Raw genomic sequence first — 16,112 nt, 5'->3', positions numbered from 1 at the left:
GAAGTAGGAGAAGGAGGGAGAGAACAATAAGGTAGGTAGGTAGGGGCTGGATATTGGTCAAAATATATTGTTATGAAATTTTTAAATAAAAAGATTATAAAGGATATACAAGCAAATGAGCTTTATTTTTTTTTTTAACCAAACATTGCATTTTGATATTCTTTATCTGATCTTTCTGGCAAATAAGCAAAGAGCATCAGCATAGACTGTTGTTTCCATATGTATGTGCTTCAGAAGATACATTTTTTTTATATAATGTCTCAGACATGACTTTGGTGACTCAAGTTTCCTGTTTGGGGAGTGCGGTGGTTGAGCTGGGCAAGCTGCTAGGTTTTATTGATTGCCCTTAAGTCATTCCACAAAGGCAGTAAATTAGCCAGAGGATTGGGCTGTGGGTGGACCTGTGTGTGGCATAGCATCTTTCTCCAAGAGCCTGCATCAAGTTAAAATAGTTTTGACAGCATCTTCAACTGAACATGTCTGTCTCCAAACATAGTTGGTGTTTAAAATGAAGCTCTCCGAGTCCAGGTCTTATGGCTTAGACAGGAGCTCCATCTGGTGCTTACCGGAGGTGTGTGCTGGGCTCATCTCTTGGCTTTATGACAGCATAAATGCAGATGCACACAGAGCTTTCAGAGGAGCAGCAGCTCTAAGATGGGTTTTTAGGGCACACAGTGCTGATATGAGTTGATTGTGTTCTTGATGAATCTCATTTGGCAATTTTGTTAATGTGATAGCTGCTAATCAAGTCAACAGCCATCATTGATTTACCTAACTTATACTTAGAATGGGAAATTATTTTCATATTTATTAATCTTGGGGAAAAATGAAACATATTATACTACTTACAAAGAAAACATGTAGTCCCTTAACAGGCTGTCTTACTCTCTTGTAGTCAATGTCATGTAGTGCCAAGTATACAGGACATGTTTTTTAAAAAGTTTAAAAAAAAACTTGCTTACTCACAAGAAATGTCTCGAACTGCTAATAGAAATTAATTCTGAATAATAGGATTACACAAGGTTTCTGTTTTCTTTCTTTCTTTCTTCTTCTTCTTCTTCTTCTTCTTCTTCTTCTTCTTCTTCTTCTTCTTCTTCTTCTTCTTTTTATTTTTATTTCTTCAGGAAGTCTATACTAGACAAAAGGGTAAAGCTAACAAAAAGAGAAATGGCAACTTTAAACATACGCTAGGGCCAGCAAGATGGCTAAGCAGGGAAACCTGCTTACTGCGAAGCCTGACAAACTGTCTGGGTGTGAGGACAACACTGACCTCCACAAGCACGTACACACACTGTATACACAACTTTTATAAACAAAATTTAGATAGTGTAGACTTAAGTCTCAGTTCTGGGAGGGGAATTTTCTGGTCTTTAGAACCACTGGCTCATCAGACAACAGGAATGAAAAGACAGCCTTGTCAGTTCTAACATTCTCAGATTTGAATTGTTCTCTTTTCCTGCCTTTTGTACCTCTCCTATTCTTTGTCTTCCCCCAGTATTACCACTCAACATTATCTACTTTTTCCTATCCTAAAATCAAGACCTCCTTTCTGAATATCCAAATTTTCCCACCCAAATATTTTCCAAAGAGTTATCCATCACTGTTGTCACTTTGCCCTACTGCACAGATTGTAGAGAGGCCATCCTGCATTTGTACTGCTATATCTAATGGGACGCGTAAGTTCTCACTTCCCAGGACCTCTCAGAAGCATATGAAACACTCGTTTTCTCTCTCTGGCTTCCGCCTCATTGTTACCTTGAACGTAACTTGTGTTTGCCCTTTTCTGAGAGAAAGGGCTAGCTATGCTCTTCTCCCTGGCTCGCCACAGAGCCAGGACCCAATTTATTCTCTGCCATTCTTTACTTTCTTCTAACCCTAGAAAATGCTTCGGTATTTGTAATCCCCAAGCAGATGAGATCCACAGAGTTCTCCCTTGTGCTCTAGATTGGTAAAACTCAACAGCCTCCTTGGTTGCATGCATGCTCACAAAGCATGCACTGATCATCCTCCCGGCAGAAGTCAACGCCTCCGCCAGTGTTACCTATCTTGGTAAATTCCTTGCGTGTTGTGGGAGTGCATGAACTCCACCTCAGCACCACATAACCCTCTCCAGAGTCCAGTCATTCTTTCACCTACCTGTCTGTGACTTCCCTGATCACACCCTAGGCCAGATTTTCTCCAGATCTTAGCAAGCCTATAGCAGCCTTTTAAACATTTTCTTGTCTTTTATTCTTCCCTCCAAAGTCTATTTTCTGTCCAATCCACACTGTCTTTTGTAGCTCAGGTTTATTGAGGTTTAATTTACATATAGTAAAATTCGCCTTTTTTAGTGTTCACGTTTTATGAGTTTTGACAAATGTGTACAGTTGCGTAGTTACCACCATATAGTATTTGTATTGTTTCCAGCTTTTGTCTGTAAATCTCTGTATACTGGTTTTAGTGTAAATAGACATTTTCATTGTTTCTAGTAAATACTGAAGAATGAGATTGGTAGGTGTCAAGGCAAATTTATGTTTAACTTAATAAGAAACTGCCAAACTGCCTTCAAAAATGCCTGAACCATCCAAGTCCCCACAATTGCTCCACATGCTCAACTTCCCCCTTAAACACAAGCTCTCTAACCATTCTAGTAAATTCATAGTGGTGCCAAATTGTGGCTTTCATTTGCCTTTCTATATGACAGATAATATTTAGAGTCATATCTATAAGTATATATTGCCTGTATATGAACATACATCTGTGGCAATGTATCTACTAAAATCTATCTTTTGTTTTCCTGACTTTATACTCCCACTCCCAAATCCCTTCTGTTTTCAAAGTTATTTACTTTAGATAAAATATTCTCTCATTCTCTCTCTCTCTCTCTCTCTCTCTCTCTCTCTCTCTCTCTCTCTCTCTCTCTCTCTCTCTCTGTGTGTGTATGTGTGTGTGTGTGTGTGTGTGTGTGTGTGTGTGTGTGTGTGTGTGTGTGTACACTGAATCCAGTGCATTGTGTGTGCTAGACAACCATTCAATCACAAGGTATATCCCCCAATTTAATGTTTTTTATTTTGGAGTCCAGGTAACTGTCTAGGTAGAAGGTAGCGACAGTAGCTAAAGTAAAATAAAAGTGGTTTGGTGTGTGAAGGAGGACTGGTTATAAGAGATGTATTGTTTGGAGTTGAGAAATGAAGTAAGAAGAAAGGGATTTATTTTAATGCATTGAATCTGAAGAGTCTATTAAGCAGCTAACATTTTAAGGATGAATGAAAGAAGAAACCCATAGAGACCAAAAAATGTTAAGCAGAGATTGATTGACACAGAAAGAACAGTATCAAAGGCAAATCCAAAGGGTTGAGAACTCAGGTGGTAGAACATTTGCCTGGTATACTTGAAGCACCAGGTTCCCTCCCAGCACACCACACACACACACACACACACACACACACACACACACACACACCCCTTTCCAGGAGAAATCATAGTATTATTTCCATAGATACATCAAGCCAAAAATTACATATACACATATACTACATACGGCTAAGTTTCCAAGATGCTGATTAACTAAAGAAAAATTATTATGCCCCCAAATTAGTTTTCTTTCTCAATAATTGGAAGAAAAGTTTAAAATTAAAGCTAGTTATTTTTCATATCATTCATAACGGTAAATTTCATAATGCCTTTTGCATTCAGTTTATTTCTCCTTTCCCCCCACAGATTGATCATACTTAGAAGAGCTGCTATGACAACATAGGGAAGTGAAAACTAACAGATGCAAATGCAAGTCTTGCTATGCACTGAAGAAAAAGCATTGTCTGTGAAGTTCTATTTTTAAAAATGTCTGCTTGTAACACCTTTACTGAACACGTTTGGAAACCTGGTGAATGCAAGAATTGCTTTAAACCTAAAAGCTTGCACCAGCTTCCTCCAGACTCTGAGAAGACACCCGTCACCCACGGCAATGTGAAAACTAATGCCAATCATAGTAACAACCACCGCATCAGGAACACTGGGAATTTCCGGCCCCCCGTGGCTAAAAAGCCCACCATAGCTGTGAAGCCCACTATGATGGTGGCAGATGGGCAAAGTGTGTGTGGTGAGCTTAGCATCCAAGAACACTGTGAGAACAAACCTGTCATCCTGGGATGGAACCAAAACAAGACTTCTTTGAGCCAGAAACCACTTAACAACAATTCTGAAGGTGATGCTGAAGGGTTTGGCCATGTTCCTCAGCAGTGTGGCAAGAATGACAGTGCAAAAAAGATAGCCAGTAACAACAATGGACTAACTGAGGTGCTGAAGGAGATAGCGGGTCTGGACGCCACCCCTCAGAGAACAGGAAATGAAACAAACTCCAGAGAAACATTCTTAGGCAGGATAAATGACTGCTACAAACGGTCACTGGAAAGGAAGATCCCACCAAGCTGCATGATAGGGAGCATCAAGGACTCTCAGGGCAAGCATGTCGTTCTGAGTGGGAGCACAGAGGTCATCAGTAATGAAGGGGGCAGGTTCTGCTACCCTGAGTTTTCAAGTGGTGAGGAGAGTGAGGAAGATGTGCTTCTCAGTGCCATGGAGGAGGAGCATGAGAGCTGGGATGAGAGCGATGAGGAACTCTTAGCCATGGAGATTCGCATGAGGGGCCAGCCTCGCTTTGCCAACTTCAGGGCAAACACGCTGTCTCCAGTCCGGTTCTTTGTGAGCAAAAAATGGAATACCGTCCCCTTACGGAATAAGTCACTGCAGAGAATCTGTGCTGTTGACTATGATGACAGCTATGATGAAATACTTAATGGTTATGAGGAAAATTCTGGGGTCTCCTACGGTCCAGGAAGCATTCAGAGCATGGCATCCTCTGACTCCACATCACCAGACTCCTCTTTTACAGAAGAGTCACGTTCTGAAACAGCCAGCAGCTCATCCCAGAAGATTTGTAATGGAGTGATATCCCCTGCTAACCCTGGAAATTCTAAAGACGTGGCAGAAACCCAGTCTAACCATGCAAGTCCTCCTGGTAATAGTGAGGAGAAGGACTCAGCGGTGACTTCTAAAAGCTCAGCAAAAGTTCCAGAGACACACAAAGCCGTCCTTGCTCTCCGCTTACAGGAGAAGGACGGCAAGATTGCAGTTCAAACTGAGAAGCCAGAGAGCAAAGCTTCTACAGATATTGCTGGCCAAGCAGTCACCATAAGCCTCGTCCCTGCCGAAGAGCAAACCAAACCCTACCGTGTTGTAAATCTGGAACAGCCACTATGTAAGCCATATACTGTTGTGGATGTGTCAGCAGCCATGGCCAGTGAGCACCTTGGGCGCCCCAAGATAAAAGGGTCATCTTCTACTCCAAACTCTCCAGTAACATCACCTGCCTTGACACCAGGGCAAATAAATGCCCATCTCAAAAAATCCAGTGCCATCCGATACCAGGAAGTGTGGACTTCCAGCACCAGTCCACGACAAAAGATCCCTAAAGTAGAATTAAGTAGTGGAGGAACTGGGCCAAATGTCCCTTCAAGGAAAAACTGCCATAAATCAGCACCCACTTCACCCACAGCTACAAACATTTCCTCCAAAACTATCCCTGTTAAGTCACCTAATTTGTCTGAGATAAAATTTAATAGTTACAACAATGCTGGGATGCCACCTTTTCCCATTATCATTCATGATGAGCCATCCTATGCTCGAAGTTCCAAAAATGCTATTAAAGTTCCCATTGTTATTAACCCAAATGCATATGACAATCTCACCATCTACAAAAGTTTTCTGGGAACAAGTGGAGAACTCTCTGTGAAGGAAAAAACCACAAGCGTAATAAGCCATACTTACGAAGAAATAGAAGCTGAAAGCAAGGTGTCTGATAATGCCGCTAACCAGCTTCCAGACTGTCCCCAAGCTAAAGGGTTTTCCAACAGCACAGAGCGTAAAAGAGGCTCAGTAGCTCAGAAGGTCCAGGAGTTCAACAATTGTCTCAACAGAGGTCAGTCTTCTCCACAACGAAGCTATAGTTCCAGCCACAGCTCCCCAGCAAAAATCCAGAGACCCACTCAAGAGCCTATGGCCAAGACAGAAGGTGTGCAAGGGTCTCAGGTGGCCGGCAGCAGTGGCAGCAGCGGCAGCAGCACCAGGGAGAAAGCAAGTGCCGTGCTTTCTCAGATTGTGGCTTCTATCCAGCCCCCTCAAACTCCTCCAGAAGCACCTCAGTCTAGCCCTAAGGCATGCAGTGTGGAAGAGCTTTATGCCGTTCCTCCAGATGCAGATACTACAAAAAGTATTCCTAAAAATACACCAGTCAGACCCAAATCTCTCTTTACGTCTCAGCCTAGTGGAGAAGCTGAGGCACATCAGACCACAGAAAGCCCTACTACCAAAATTCAGAAAGATGCATTCACAAAGCCAATCACTTCTCCTCCCTCCAGACTAGTGACCAGTGCCCAGAGTGAGCCACCACCTCCCTTTCCCCCACCACGGTCTACTTCCTCCCCTTACCATGCAAGCAACCTTCTGCAGAAGCATTTTACCAATTGGACCAAGCCAACCAGCCCCACCAGATCAACGGAAGCTGAGTCAGTCTTGCACTCTGAGGGCAGCAGGCGGGCAGCTGATGCAAAACCTAAGCGCTGGATATCATTTAAGAGCTTCTTCCGCCGCCGGAAAGCAGATGAGGAAGAGGAGAAAGAGAAGGAGCGAGAGAAAGGGAAGCTGGTGGGCCTGGATGGGACAGTCATCCACATGCTGCCTCCTCCTCCAGTCCAGCGCCATCATTGGTTCACAGAGGCGAAAGGAGAGTCTAGTGAGAAGCCAGCTATCGTCTTCATGTACAGGTGTGACCCCGACCAAGGCCAGCTCAGCATGGATCAAAGCAAGGCTGGGCCAGAGAAAGGGAGAGCAGAGGATGTCTTGCTCCGGAGCTCAGAAGAGAAGAGAAGTAGCCATTCTTCTCCAGCTCAGCCTCCTGACAAAGCTCACAGGTATGTAAACAAAACTGGCCGGATTTAGGAAAATATTTTAAATACATCTTCACGTGCTAGTAACGTTTTCTTTTATATCTTTTAAGATTGCGCAAGAGCCATTTCCGTTTGTAAGAAGCGCTGCATGGTCATTATCCATCTCGACAACTACATGCCTAGATTAGAATGTTATTAAAACGATCACACTGCACTGAACAATGTTTATGGCCCTGAATCTCCAGCTGAAGTAGCGCATCACATTCTAGTAAATGCAGGGGGCTTCAACATAGGAGAAGCAGATTCATAGCACTGTAATATCCATGTGTAATATGTTCTGGGTGCTGAGGTGGAATAAGTAAGGAGCAAAGGGAGTGTTCCTTCTCTTGTGTACATGAAATAAAGTTCAAAGGAATTCCTTATGGTTCTTACCAAGCTGTTACCCTCATATGTACTACTCTTATCTAGTTTTTTATTGGTGTCTCTTTTCAAAAGTATGGAGCAGAGAGAAAGCAGTTTACAGACTGCTTAATGTGTAAGGGAAGTAAGAAATAGAAGTTGGGTTCATGTGTAATAATATAAATGTATATATTAAAAAAGAAACATAATAAAAAATTTAAGAAATAAAAATAGACATTCATAGTGAAAGAAAAAAAAGAAAGAAATAGAAGTTGGGATGGCATATAGCTTTTGCAGATCAATAAATGACTTTTCTCCTATTTAAGTATGGCTGTGGTAGATGTATCCAGGCCCTGGAAAACAGCCAAATAATGGCTTAGCCTTTCTTCTGTGACTCTTTTCTGTGGCTATACTACACTGTATGTGGACCTGAGGCAGCCCAAGCCCTGGGCATACCAGACCTCTCACTACTGACTTTTTAAATATTTTTATGAAATGTCCATGAATCCAAATGCCGCAGTTCATTTGCTTCACGGCACTAAGATTTGACTGTTTCACACTTGTCCAGAAGGGTGTTAAAACACGCTGCCAGATTCCATACCAGGGGTTTCTTTTTTCTTTTTTGGGGAGGCGGCATTCAAGAAAAGGTTTCTCTGCATAGCCCTGGCTGTTCTGGAACTTGATCTGTAGATCAGTCTGGCCCTGAACTCAGAGATCTACCTGCCTCTGCCCCTCCAGTGCTAGGATTAAAGATGTATACTATACGACCACTGCCTGGCAACTCCTAAGGTTTCCAATTCACTTGGTCTGAGTCCTGTCTTTGCACATCCAACAGGCTAATGCTGTTGAGCCACACTTTAGACTCATTGGTCTTAACACTGTTCTAAAGGTACATAAATAAAGCCATGATTGGGATCCTGAACTGTTCTTAGAAGCACATTTACATTTTCTCATTTCACAGTGTCCCAGAGTGAGTAGAAAAAGAAGTGTTCAATAGGTTACTTTTTAGCCTTGTGGAAAGTTTAAAGCATGAATATGTATATTGAAAACTGTACTCCATTTGCTTTTTAAATAATTACCTCATTTACTTGGATTGTCATTGATATTTACTTGAAGCAACTTTGAGAGGGGAAACATTACAATCAAATGTCAACATTTGTGTTTCTGGCTTGATGGCAATGTGATCATTAAATTGCCATCCCCTGCCTGGGAACACACAGCTGAAAGAAATGAAAATACACTTTTCCTATAACTAAATGAAGATGCCAAATTTAAACTGTCTGTAAAGAATGAAGAATGAAAACTACCCTTCTCATGGTTAGACTGCGGGGCCTGAATGATGAGAGACTTGTAGAGCCTTTCATTGTGGTATTAGACTATTTCTAACATTTATTTGAGTGTTCCAAAGACATAAATTGAATATGTGCCATTAGCCTTGGAACAAATAGGGGGAAAGACAGTTGCTGAAATAATGAACTTGGGTTTGACTTTAGCTTTGGCTCTCTGGTCCTTCAATATATAGGGCTATAGTGATACTTATCAGATAGAATTAATTTGAACATTTCATGAGAAGGTATCAAATAGGCTGTCCAGAGTCTGGCATATTAGATGTTTAAAAGTGTTAGTAGCCCCTCTGTCCTGTGTGGTAAGTGCTTCATGTACAAAATGATAAAGTAGCACAAAATACCTAGTGATTTAATCAGCTTAAATTGACTTCTCAGAAATGAAATTGGAACCAGATCTTAAAAGACAAATAAGAAGGCTGAGTGTGGAAGCACATATCTGTATTTCCATCAGTCAGAAAACTGGGGCAGCAGGATTGGGAGTTCAAGGCCAGCCTGGACACACCTCTCTCTCTCTCTCTCTCTCTCTCTCTCTCTCTCTCTCTCTCTCTCTCTCTCTCTCTCTCACTCACACACACACACACACACACACACACACACACACACACATTTTTGTCATTTATCAACTAGTTAACAATGCAAGCAGGAGGAGGAAGAAAGCAAATAGAAGCAGGATGTGTAGCTAGAAAGGATAAGGAATAGTGAATGCTAACAAGTTGAACTCATAAAAGGGAAAAACAGCTCCCCGGAACCTAGGACAGTGTGGAAGGGCAGATGCAGATGGTGTTAGGAGCTGGGCAGTGTGGAAGACTGTTAGTGTGGCAGATGTTAGTCCAGAACACAGGCTTTCCATTACGATGACTTTTGATGCTCCATCGTGCTGCATGATGACAATAGTAAGTACAATGTGTGTTTCAAAATTTCTAACACAACATATTTTATGCCTCATCACAAGAAGGTATATGAAAGGATAGCTATATTTATTAATTTCGTTTAATTATGTTGTATACATGTATTGCTATATATGTATACATACGTACGTACGTACATACATATATACATATCACATTGCACTCCATAAATTATTGTCAAATAAAAGAAAAGAAGAGTAGTTCCATGGTTCTTCACATACAATCCATGTGAAGTCAAATAGAGACTGTCTTCATGCTGTACTCTAGGTTGGGTCTTGAATCTATCTCAAAAGGCTTGTGCGTTAAATCTGAGTGACCGGCCCATGGGTGTCCTAGGAAGCAAAGAAACCGTTAAGTGGAGCCCCTTGAAGGGAGTCTCTGAGGCACATGGCTTTTAGAGAGTATTGGGTAGTGGTGGCAAGTTACCATGGGCTGAACTATAAGCCGTGATAAATCTTTCCTCTTTGTAAGTTGTCTCAGATTATTTTGTCACATGACAAAAAACTAACCAACACAGATGCTAAGACATTTCCTTTTCACTCTGTTGACCTTTGCATTCACAGTGCAGAACACATCTGGGTAAAACTAATGGGACTGAAGCCCAAACAAAGCCATGGCACCAAATTGTTCTAGGAACTTAAAAGGAAAAAAAAAAAATCAGTTTTACTTAAGATTAAGCAGTGAATTTTATTAAACTTCAACCCTTGGTTACTTGTGCTTTGGGTTTGTATGCTGAAATGCAAGTACATGAGTGTATTTCAGGTGCACACCAGGAATCCTAAGGGAAGCCCTTGTAAAACTGGTTGCGTTGGGCAGTTTTGGTTAGGAACTTGAGCACCTTCTTATACTGACCATGGAAAGGAAAACTGACAGGTCACTTCCAAGGAGACAAATTGTGTTTGTGATAACACTTAAGTTTGCAGACACCTCTCTACAGCACTGACCTTAACAGCTTCCTAATCCTTAAAACGTTTGCTAGATGAGGTTGGTGGTGGCACTAACAAGGTCAATCGTTTGTTTGTTAATATCCTAGAGTGGAATGCATCTACATTTGAAGGTTGTTTCCAAATGGCTGCCCATGTAACCATTATAAAATTATGCAAATGGATTTTGATGTAACTGAGAACAGAAATTCTTTTCTAGGCCCCACACTGCAACCAACATTTAAGAAATGCCATTTGGCTAGTCAGTGGTGCTGCATACCTTTAATCCCAGCAGCCGCGGCAACGGCAGGCTCATCTCTAAGTTTGAGGCAAGCCTGGTGTACAGAGTGAGTTCCAGGACAGCCAAGGCTATACAGAGAAACCCTGTATCCAAAAAAATATTTAAAAAGCTATTTGGCATTCTAACAAGTTCGAGCAAGTGGCTGAGCTTATCTCAAAGGTTATTAACGTATACCCACTTTCCACTTGTAAACTAGATGAGACTGCTTCCCTGCATTTAGTTCAGCAGTATATCTCCATAGATTAAATACAGAAGCAAACAGAGAAATTTGCCTGTCATATTAAGCTGGGTACCAGACTTTGAAAAAATATTTAAAGTTCTGAATTATCTTATGTTTCAATTGTCTTGGTTTTCGTTTCTGACATAAATGTTACTAGATACAGCCTATGCATACAAGAGCCCTTGTGCGTCTCTATTTTTATGAGCTTTGCATTAAAAGATAAAGCTTTCCCTGTCAATGGTGCTAGTAACAGTAATGGAGTCTTGATTCAACATTATTTCCTTACACATCTTTTCCCTCCAGCTGGTTTAGGTCAAGAGAACTTGGCATGATGATTAGTCTGCATGGGGACTAGTTGGGAATTTCTGTACTGCCCCTTGTAGAGTGCTATCTGCCTACTCTTTCCGAATGAGGTAGTCATAACACAGGCAATGGTAGCAGGGAATGCAAGTACTGGAGTTGACAAAGATCTGAATTCTGACTTTACCACAGACTTAATTTAACTTCTTTTGAGCCAAGGTTTTCTTTCATGTTCAACAGGAAGAATGACAGCTACCTTGCTGAGATGCTACACAGAGGAAATAGATGTCCCCGGAGCCTCTGGTAGATGTGTAACAATAAGAGTTGGCCTCTTGTCCCAGTTACACTTTATGTAACCAGAACTGAAGAGCGGTTCTGAATAAGGTTTCTTTCCTTGTCTGTGCCATCCTCCTACCTGTTTAGCCTTACCCTCCTGTTCACAGGCCTCCAGGTGCTCAGCTTTCCTTTCCTTCCATGCCTCCCCAATACATATTGTATCCTTGGAATTGATAGCACAGGATTATGCTTTAATGAAAACCATCTTAAAATGGGTCACTTTACTTTTGAAAAAACTGTTTAGAAGAGAAAATTTTTAAGGATATACAAAAGTAAATACACATGTACATATATATGTAAATATATATATATATACACTCTGTGTGTGTGTGTGTGTGTGTGTGTGTGTGTGTGTGTGTGTGTGTGTGTAAACCACTGAAGAGACCCCAGCCAGTTGGAAAACATGGCTCTGACAGACCTTGCCCTTCTCTCCCAATGCCCTCTGCTTGCTAAAAACTGTTAGATTATATTCTGACCGTTCTGAATCTAGGCACCAAGGCCTATTTCCTTATTTTGCCACTTCCTCCTCCTAAGGCTGACTACTAAGATCTAGCTATCAAAGTATTGAAGTCCAGTAATCAAAACTGCCTTTGGATCACCTAATTAAGTACACAATTAAAAGTAAACACCTCATCCTAACACTAGGTTTCTTTTTGTACCTTTATAAACTGCCATTTGCCAATGGGCCACATCTGTCTCCTCTCTGTTCAAAGGTAGTCCTTTGTCCTGCTGTGGGACAAATACCCCTGACCCCTCTCCCTTGCTCCTTTCCCCTTCTCCTCATCCTTTATTTCCTGCTTTTGCCTCTTGTTCCCTGCTCCTTTTCCCACTGAGGCAAATAAATCTCCTTTGTGCTGAGAACTTGGTCTTGGGGGTCCTGAGCCCTACAACCACAAAGCCACATTTTCCATTTTCTAGGGATAGTACAGTTTATAATCCCAGCACTCAGAAAGGCTGAGTCAGGAAGATAATAGAATCATGAGTTCTAAGCTATCCTGGGCTATATAGTGAGCCTTTTCTTTTCTTTTTAACAATCAATTGGATTGTAGGACTGGATAAATGGCTTAATGGTTCAGAGCATTGGCAGCTTTTCAGAGGACCCAGGTACCATTCCTAGCCCCTAACCTGGCAGCTCACAAACATCTATAACTCCAATCCCCTGGGATCTGACCCCTCTTCTGGCCCCCATGGACACTAGGCATGTGTGCAGTAGACAGACATTTAGGCAAAACATTCACACATTTTTAAAAAATTAACTAAAAAAAACCAATTTGCATATCATTTCTCCTTCCTACCTCATCTTTCCCCTGACTCGTTTATTTTAAAGCAAATCTCAGGTGTCACTTCCTTTTTATTTCAGTGTGTAGCTCAAAACCTTACCCATATACCAGAGAAGATTTTTTAAGTCTTACTGGCCGAACATAATTGGCATCAAATGTTACATATACATTCTGATGACTCCTAAATTTATATCTCCACCCTTCACATTTTCCCCATGACTTATATGTAGGCTTTCACTTGAAAAGTGTATTTCAAATGAGACATAACTTGATTATTCCCTACAAATGTGTTCCGTCTTCTCCTTGTAAATGGCCCACCATCCATCCATCTGTTCATGCCAGAAAGCTGACTCATCTTTGGCTCCTCTCTTGTCCCTTCCTCTAAGTCCTGTTGACTAAACTTCCAAAATACATCCTGCATCTATACTCTTATTTCTGCGTCTACTTGGTCTGCCTTATAAGCATCTTTTACCTCCTTTACTGAGGTATTTTGCTAATTCTCCCTGCCCAGTCTCCTGTTCTTTGTCTCTTTAGAACAGCCTAGTTCTCTTAAAGGCTAAATCCCATTGTTTATCCACAATAATGAGGTCTCTCCATAAACCTCTGCCTGCCTGTTTGGACTGTCTCCCATTTCTTACCTCCTTGTCCATAACCTTCCCAGAGTTTCAGTTTTCTGTCTCTCAAACACAATGAACATGATCCTTTGGTAGGGCCCCTTCGTCAGAGGAGATAGCCTGCCTTGTAGGTTTTGTTGGATAACATGAGTAAGTTTATGTAAAGGGCTTCGTAGGGACACTGTTGACAAAGTCTGGAGACATGTTTTGGTTATCACAGCCAAGAAGGCGGGAAGTACTGGGATGACCCTACTGTGTGGATAGCTCTCCACAATAGAAAGAATTATCTTGCTCAAGTGTTAGTAATGCCACCTCTGAGGACATGGTTTAGAAAAGGCACATGATAAATACCATCTATGCTTTGGCTCCTGTTATTACAGTTGTTGCTGTAATGAGAATAAGCCTGCCTAGGGCGCCATTGTTAGATGTGTATCTAAGCACTGTGCCTAGCACTCAGTAAATGTGGAGGTGATTACTATTAGGAGGACAATTACCTATACACATTCTATGCAAGAGCAGCTCCTATTTGAAGAAAAACTTTTGCAATGTAAATAATTACTCTTTTGGCTTGTTTAGGGTTTTTCAAAATAGAACACATCTATAATCATTATTACTTCATATTTCTTTTTTTAATTTATCCATTATTTTTATTAGTTTTTTAAATTAACATACAGAGTAATGGATTTCATTATGACATTTTCATGCAGTTTGCTCTTGTTGGTCTTCATCTCCAACTCCCCTTCCCCACCCCCATGCTCTCCAGCTGGCCCCCTCTTCCCCACTGTGTCCCTCTTCTACATTTATGTCACCTGTCTTCTAGTGCCATCTTTTTCCTCTTCCTTCAACATCTGTGCCCTACTCCCATGACCCTCTTTCTTGTTTCATGAACTACACCTCACCTCCTTCTGTTCCAATTAAAGCAATTTTCCTTTCAAAGCACTCTTAAAATCAGGCAGTCATTGGGTCTGTACAGTGTGCTTCCCCTCACCCCTTGCCTTACACTCCTAGAATAGTAGAAAGAATGTGGGCATCAGAGTTGATCAGCATCACTTCACACGCCCACTCTGCCACCTCCATCCTCGGATGGTCTCTGGCCATTTGCTTCTTTCAGCCTCAGTTTTCTCCTCTGTGAGATGAGAGGACTTGATTCCATGTCCAGACACTTTGGTGGGTTAAATGGGAAGTGCATGACATATGCAGCACTGAGTAAAATTCTGCCCCGTGAGCTCTTAAAGCTCGGTCAGCACTCCTTCCCCCATTGCATTTGTTAGGTGCACAAACTTCTCTCCCTGTCCTGACTCTTGGAGCAAAGCACTTCTCCAGTGCTTCTGGGCCTATGGAGATAGTCCAGGACCCCATCTCCTCCCTAGGCTAGTGCCCTTGGTGAGAGCTGGCCATGTTTTCCTAAGAGCTTGTCTTTTCAGGAAATGTATCTCTCACCACGTTCTTCAAAAGCAAACCAAGGCTGAAATGGGAATGCTGAGTGATTTCCATAGTCATTAAGAATGGCAACCTTATTTTAGTGCTTTTTTCCCCCCAAAACTAATGTATCTGCTGTTAATTTGCACAGATGCCATTCTGACTTTGTATTTCACAGGATTTTAAAACTGTGACTTTTCTTAGTTTTATGAAAGTGACAGTGATTTAAAGTGGCCTGTGTTCTTAGTTGCTTTGCTGACATGCAATCCAGTGCCTTGAAAACACTTTAAATGGCTATCACATCTGTTTTTATTTTGTATGTAGACCCTGTGTAGAGCCTATTTCAAGACCTTGCACCTGGCTGCGGCATCCCGTGTGCACTTGGAGCACACAGGACCTCCTTGAGTTTGACCACACTCTGTTCTGCAGTAGCAGGACCTCGTCCGATCTCAGTTAAAGGTTAATCTCGGTTCAGGATAAGAAATTTGACGTTTTCAAAAGCTGTGGAGGCTTAGTGGGAAATTGGACTACCAGATAGTCATCAATAGACACATTTCCCCACCTGAGAATGCCAGTGATTGGGAAATGTGGCAAAGTCAAGTTGATGACTCAGAAACCAAGATAGGATTAAGAAATGTCACCATGGTGGGGGTTCCTAGAAGTAGAGATAAAAAGAGAAACAGAGTTTGATTGGTTTGGTTCTCCCCTCTCTTCCCTGCTCACACTTGTAAAGGTGGATGTGATTACTCTCCTTGAAGGCTGATACTGATCCCACTCCTGCCAAGTCCATTGCCCCTCGATACCCTAGAGGGAAAAACTCAGGAGACCAAAAACAGAGCCATGAAACATTCTTCTGGTGCCCAGATTTTAGGGATAAGAGTCTTTTTCTTTTTTTTTTTTTTTAATTCTTGTTACATCTCAATGGTTATCCCATCCCTTGTATCCTCCCATTCTTCCCTCCCTCCCCTTTTCCCCTTATTCCCCTCCCCTATGACTGTTCCTGAGGGGGATTACCTCCCCCTGTATATGCTCATAGGGTATCAAGTCTCTTCTCGGTAACTTGCTGTCCTTCCTCTGAGTGCCACCAGGTCTCCCCCTCCAGGGGACATGGTCAAATATGAGGCACCAGAGTACGTGAGAAAG

The 16,112-nt window shown here is 41.8% G+C and overlaps 1 protein-coding gene across 7 annotated transcripts in view; it reads left to right on the top strand.

Moving 5' to 3' along the window:
• Positions 1 to 16,112, top strand: part of Peak1 (pseudopodium enriched atypical kinase 1) — a 213,995-nt gene that overhangs the window by 157,598 nt on the left and 40,285 nt on the right. For all 7 annotated transcript variants that reach the window (XM_051156500.1, XM_051156501.1, XM_051156504.1 and 4 more), the window contains one exon: positions 3,700 to 6,947. In XM_051156500.1, coding sequence (XP_051012457.1) covers positions 3,820 to 6,947 — 3,128 coding nt within the window. In that variant the 5' untranslated portion in view covers positions 3,700 to 3,819. The remainder of the gene's footprint in view (positions 1 to 3,699; positions 6,948 to 16,112) is intronic.

This window comes from Acomys russatus, chromosome 14 (genome assembly GCF_903995435.1).
Source record: "Acomys russatus chromosome 14, mAcoRus1.1, whole genome shotgun sequence".
Lineage (NCBI taxonomy): Eukaryota > Metazoa > Chordata > Mammalia > Rodentia > Muridae > Acomys > Acomys russatus.
Note: the sequence above shows the minus strand (reverse complement) of the source record. Positions and strands in the feature narration are given on the sequence as shown.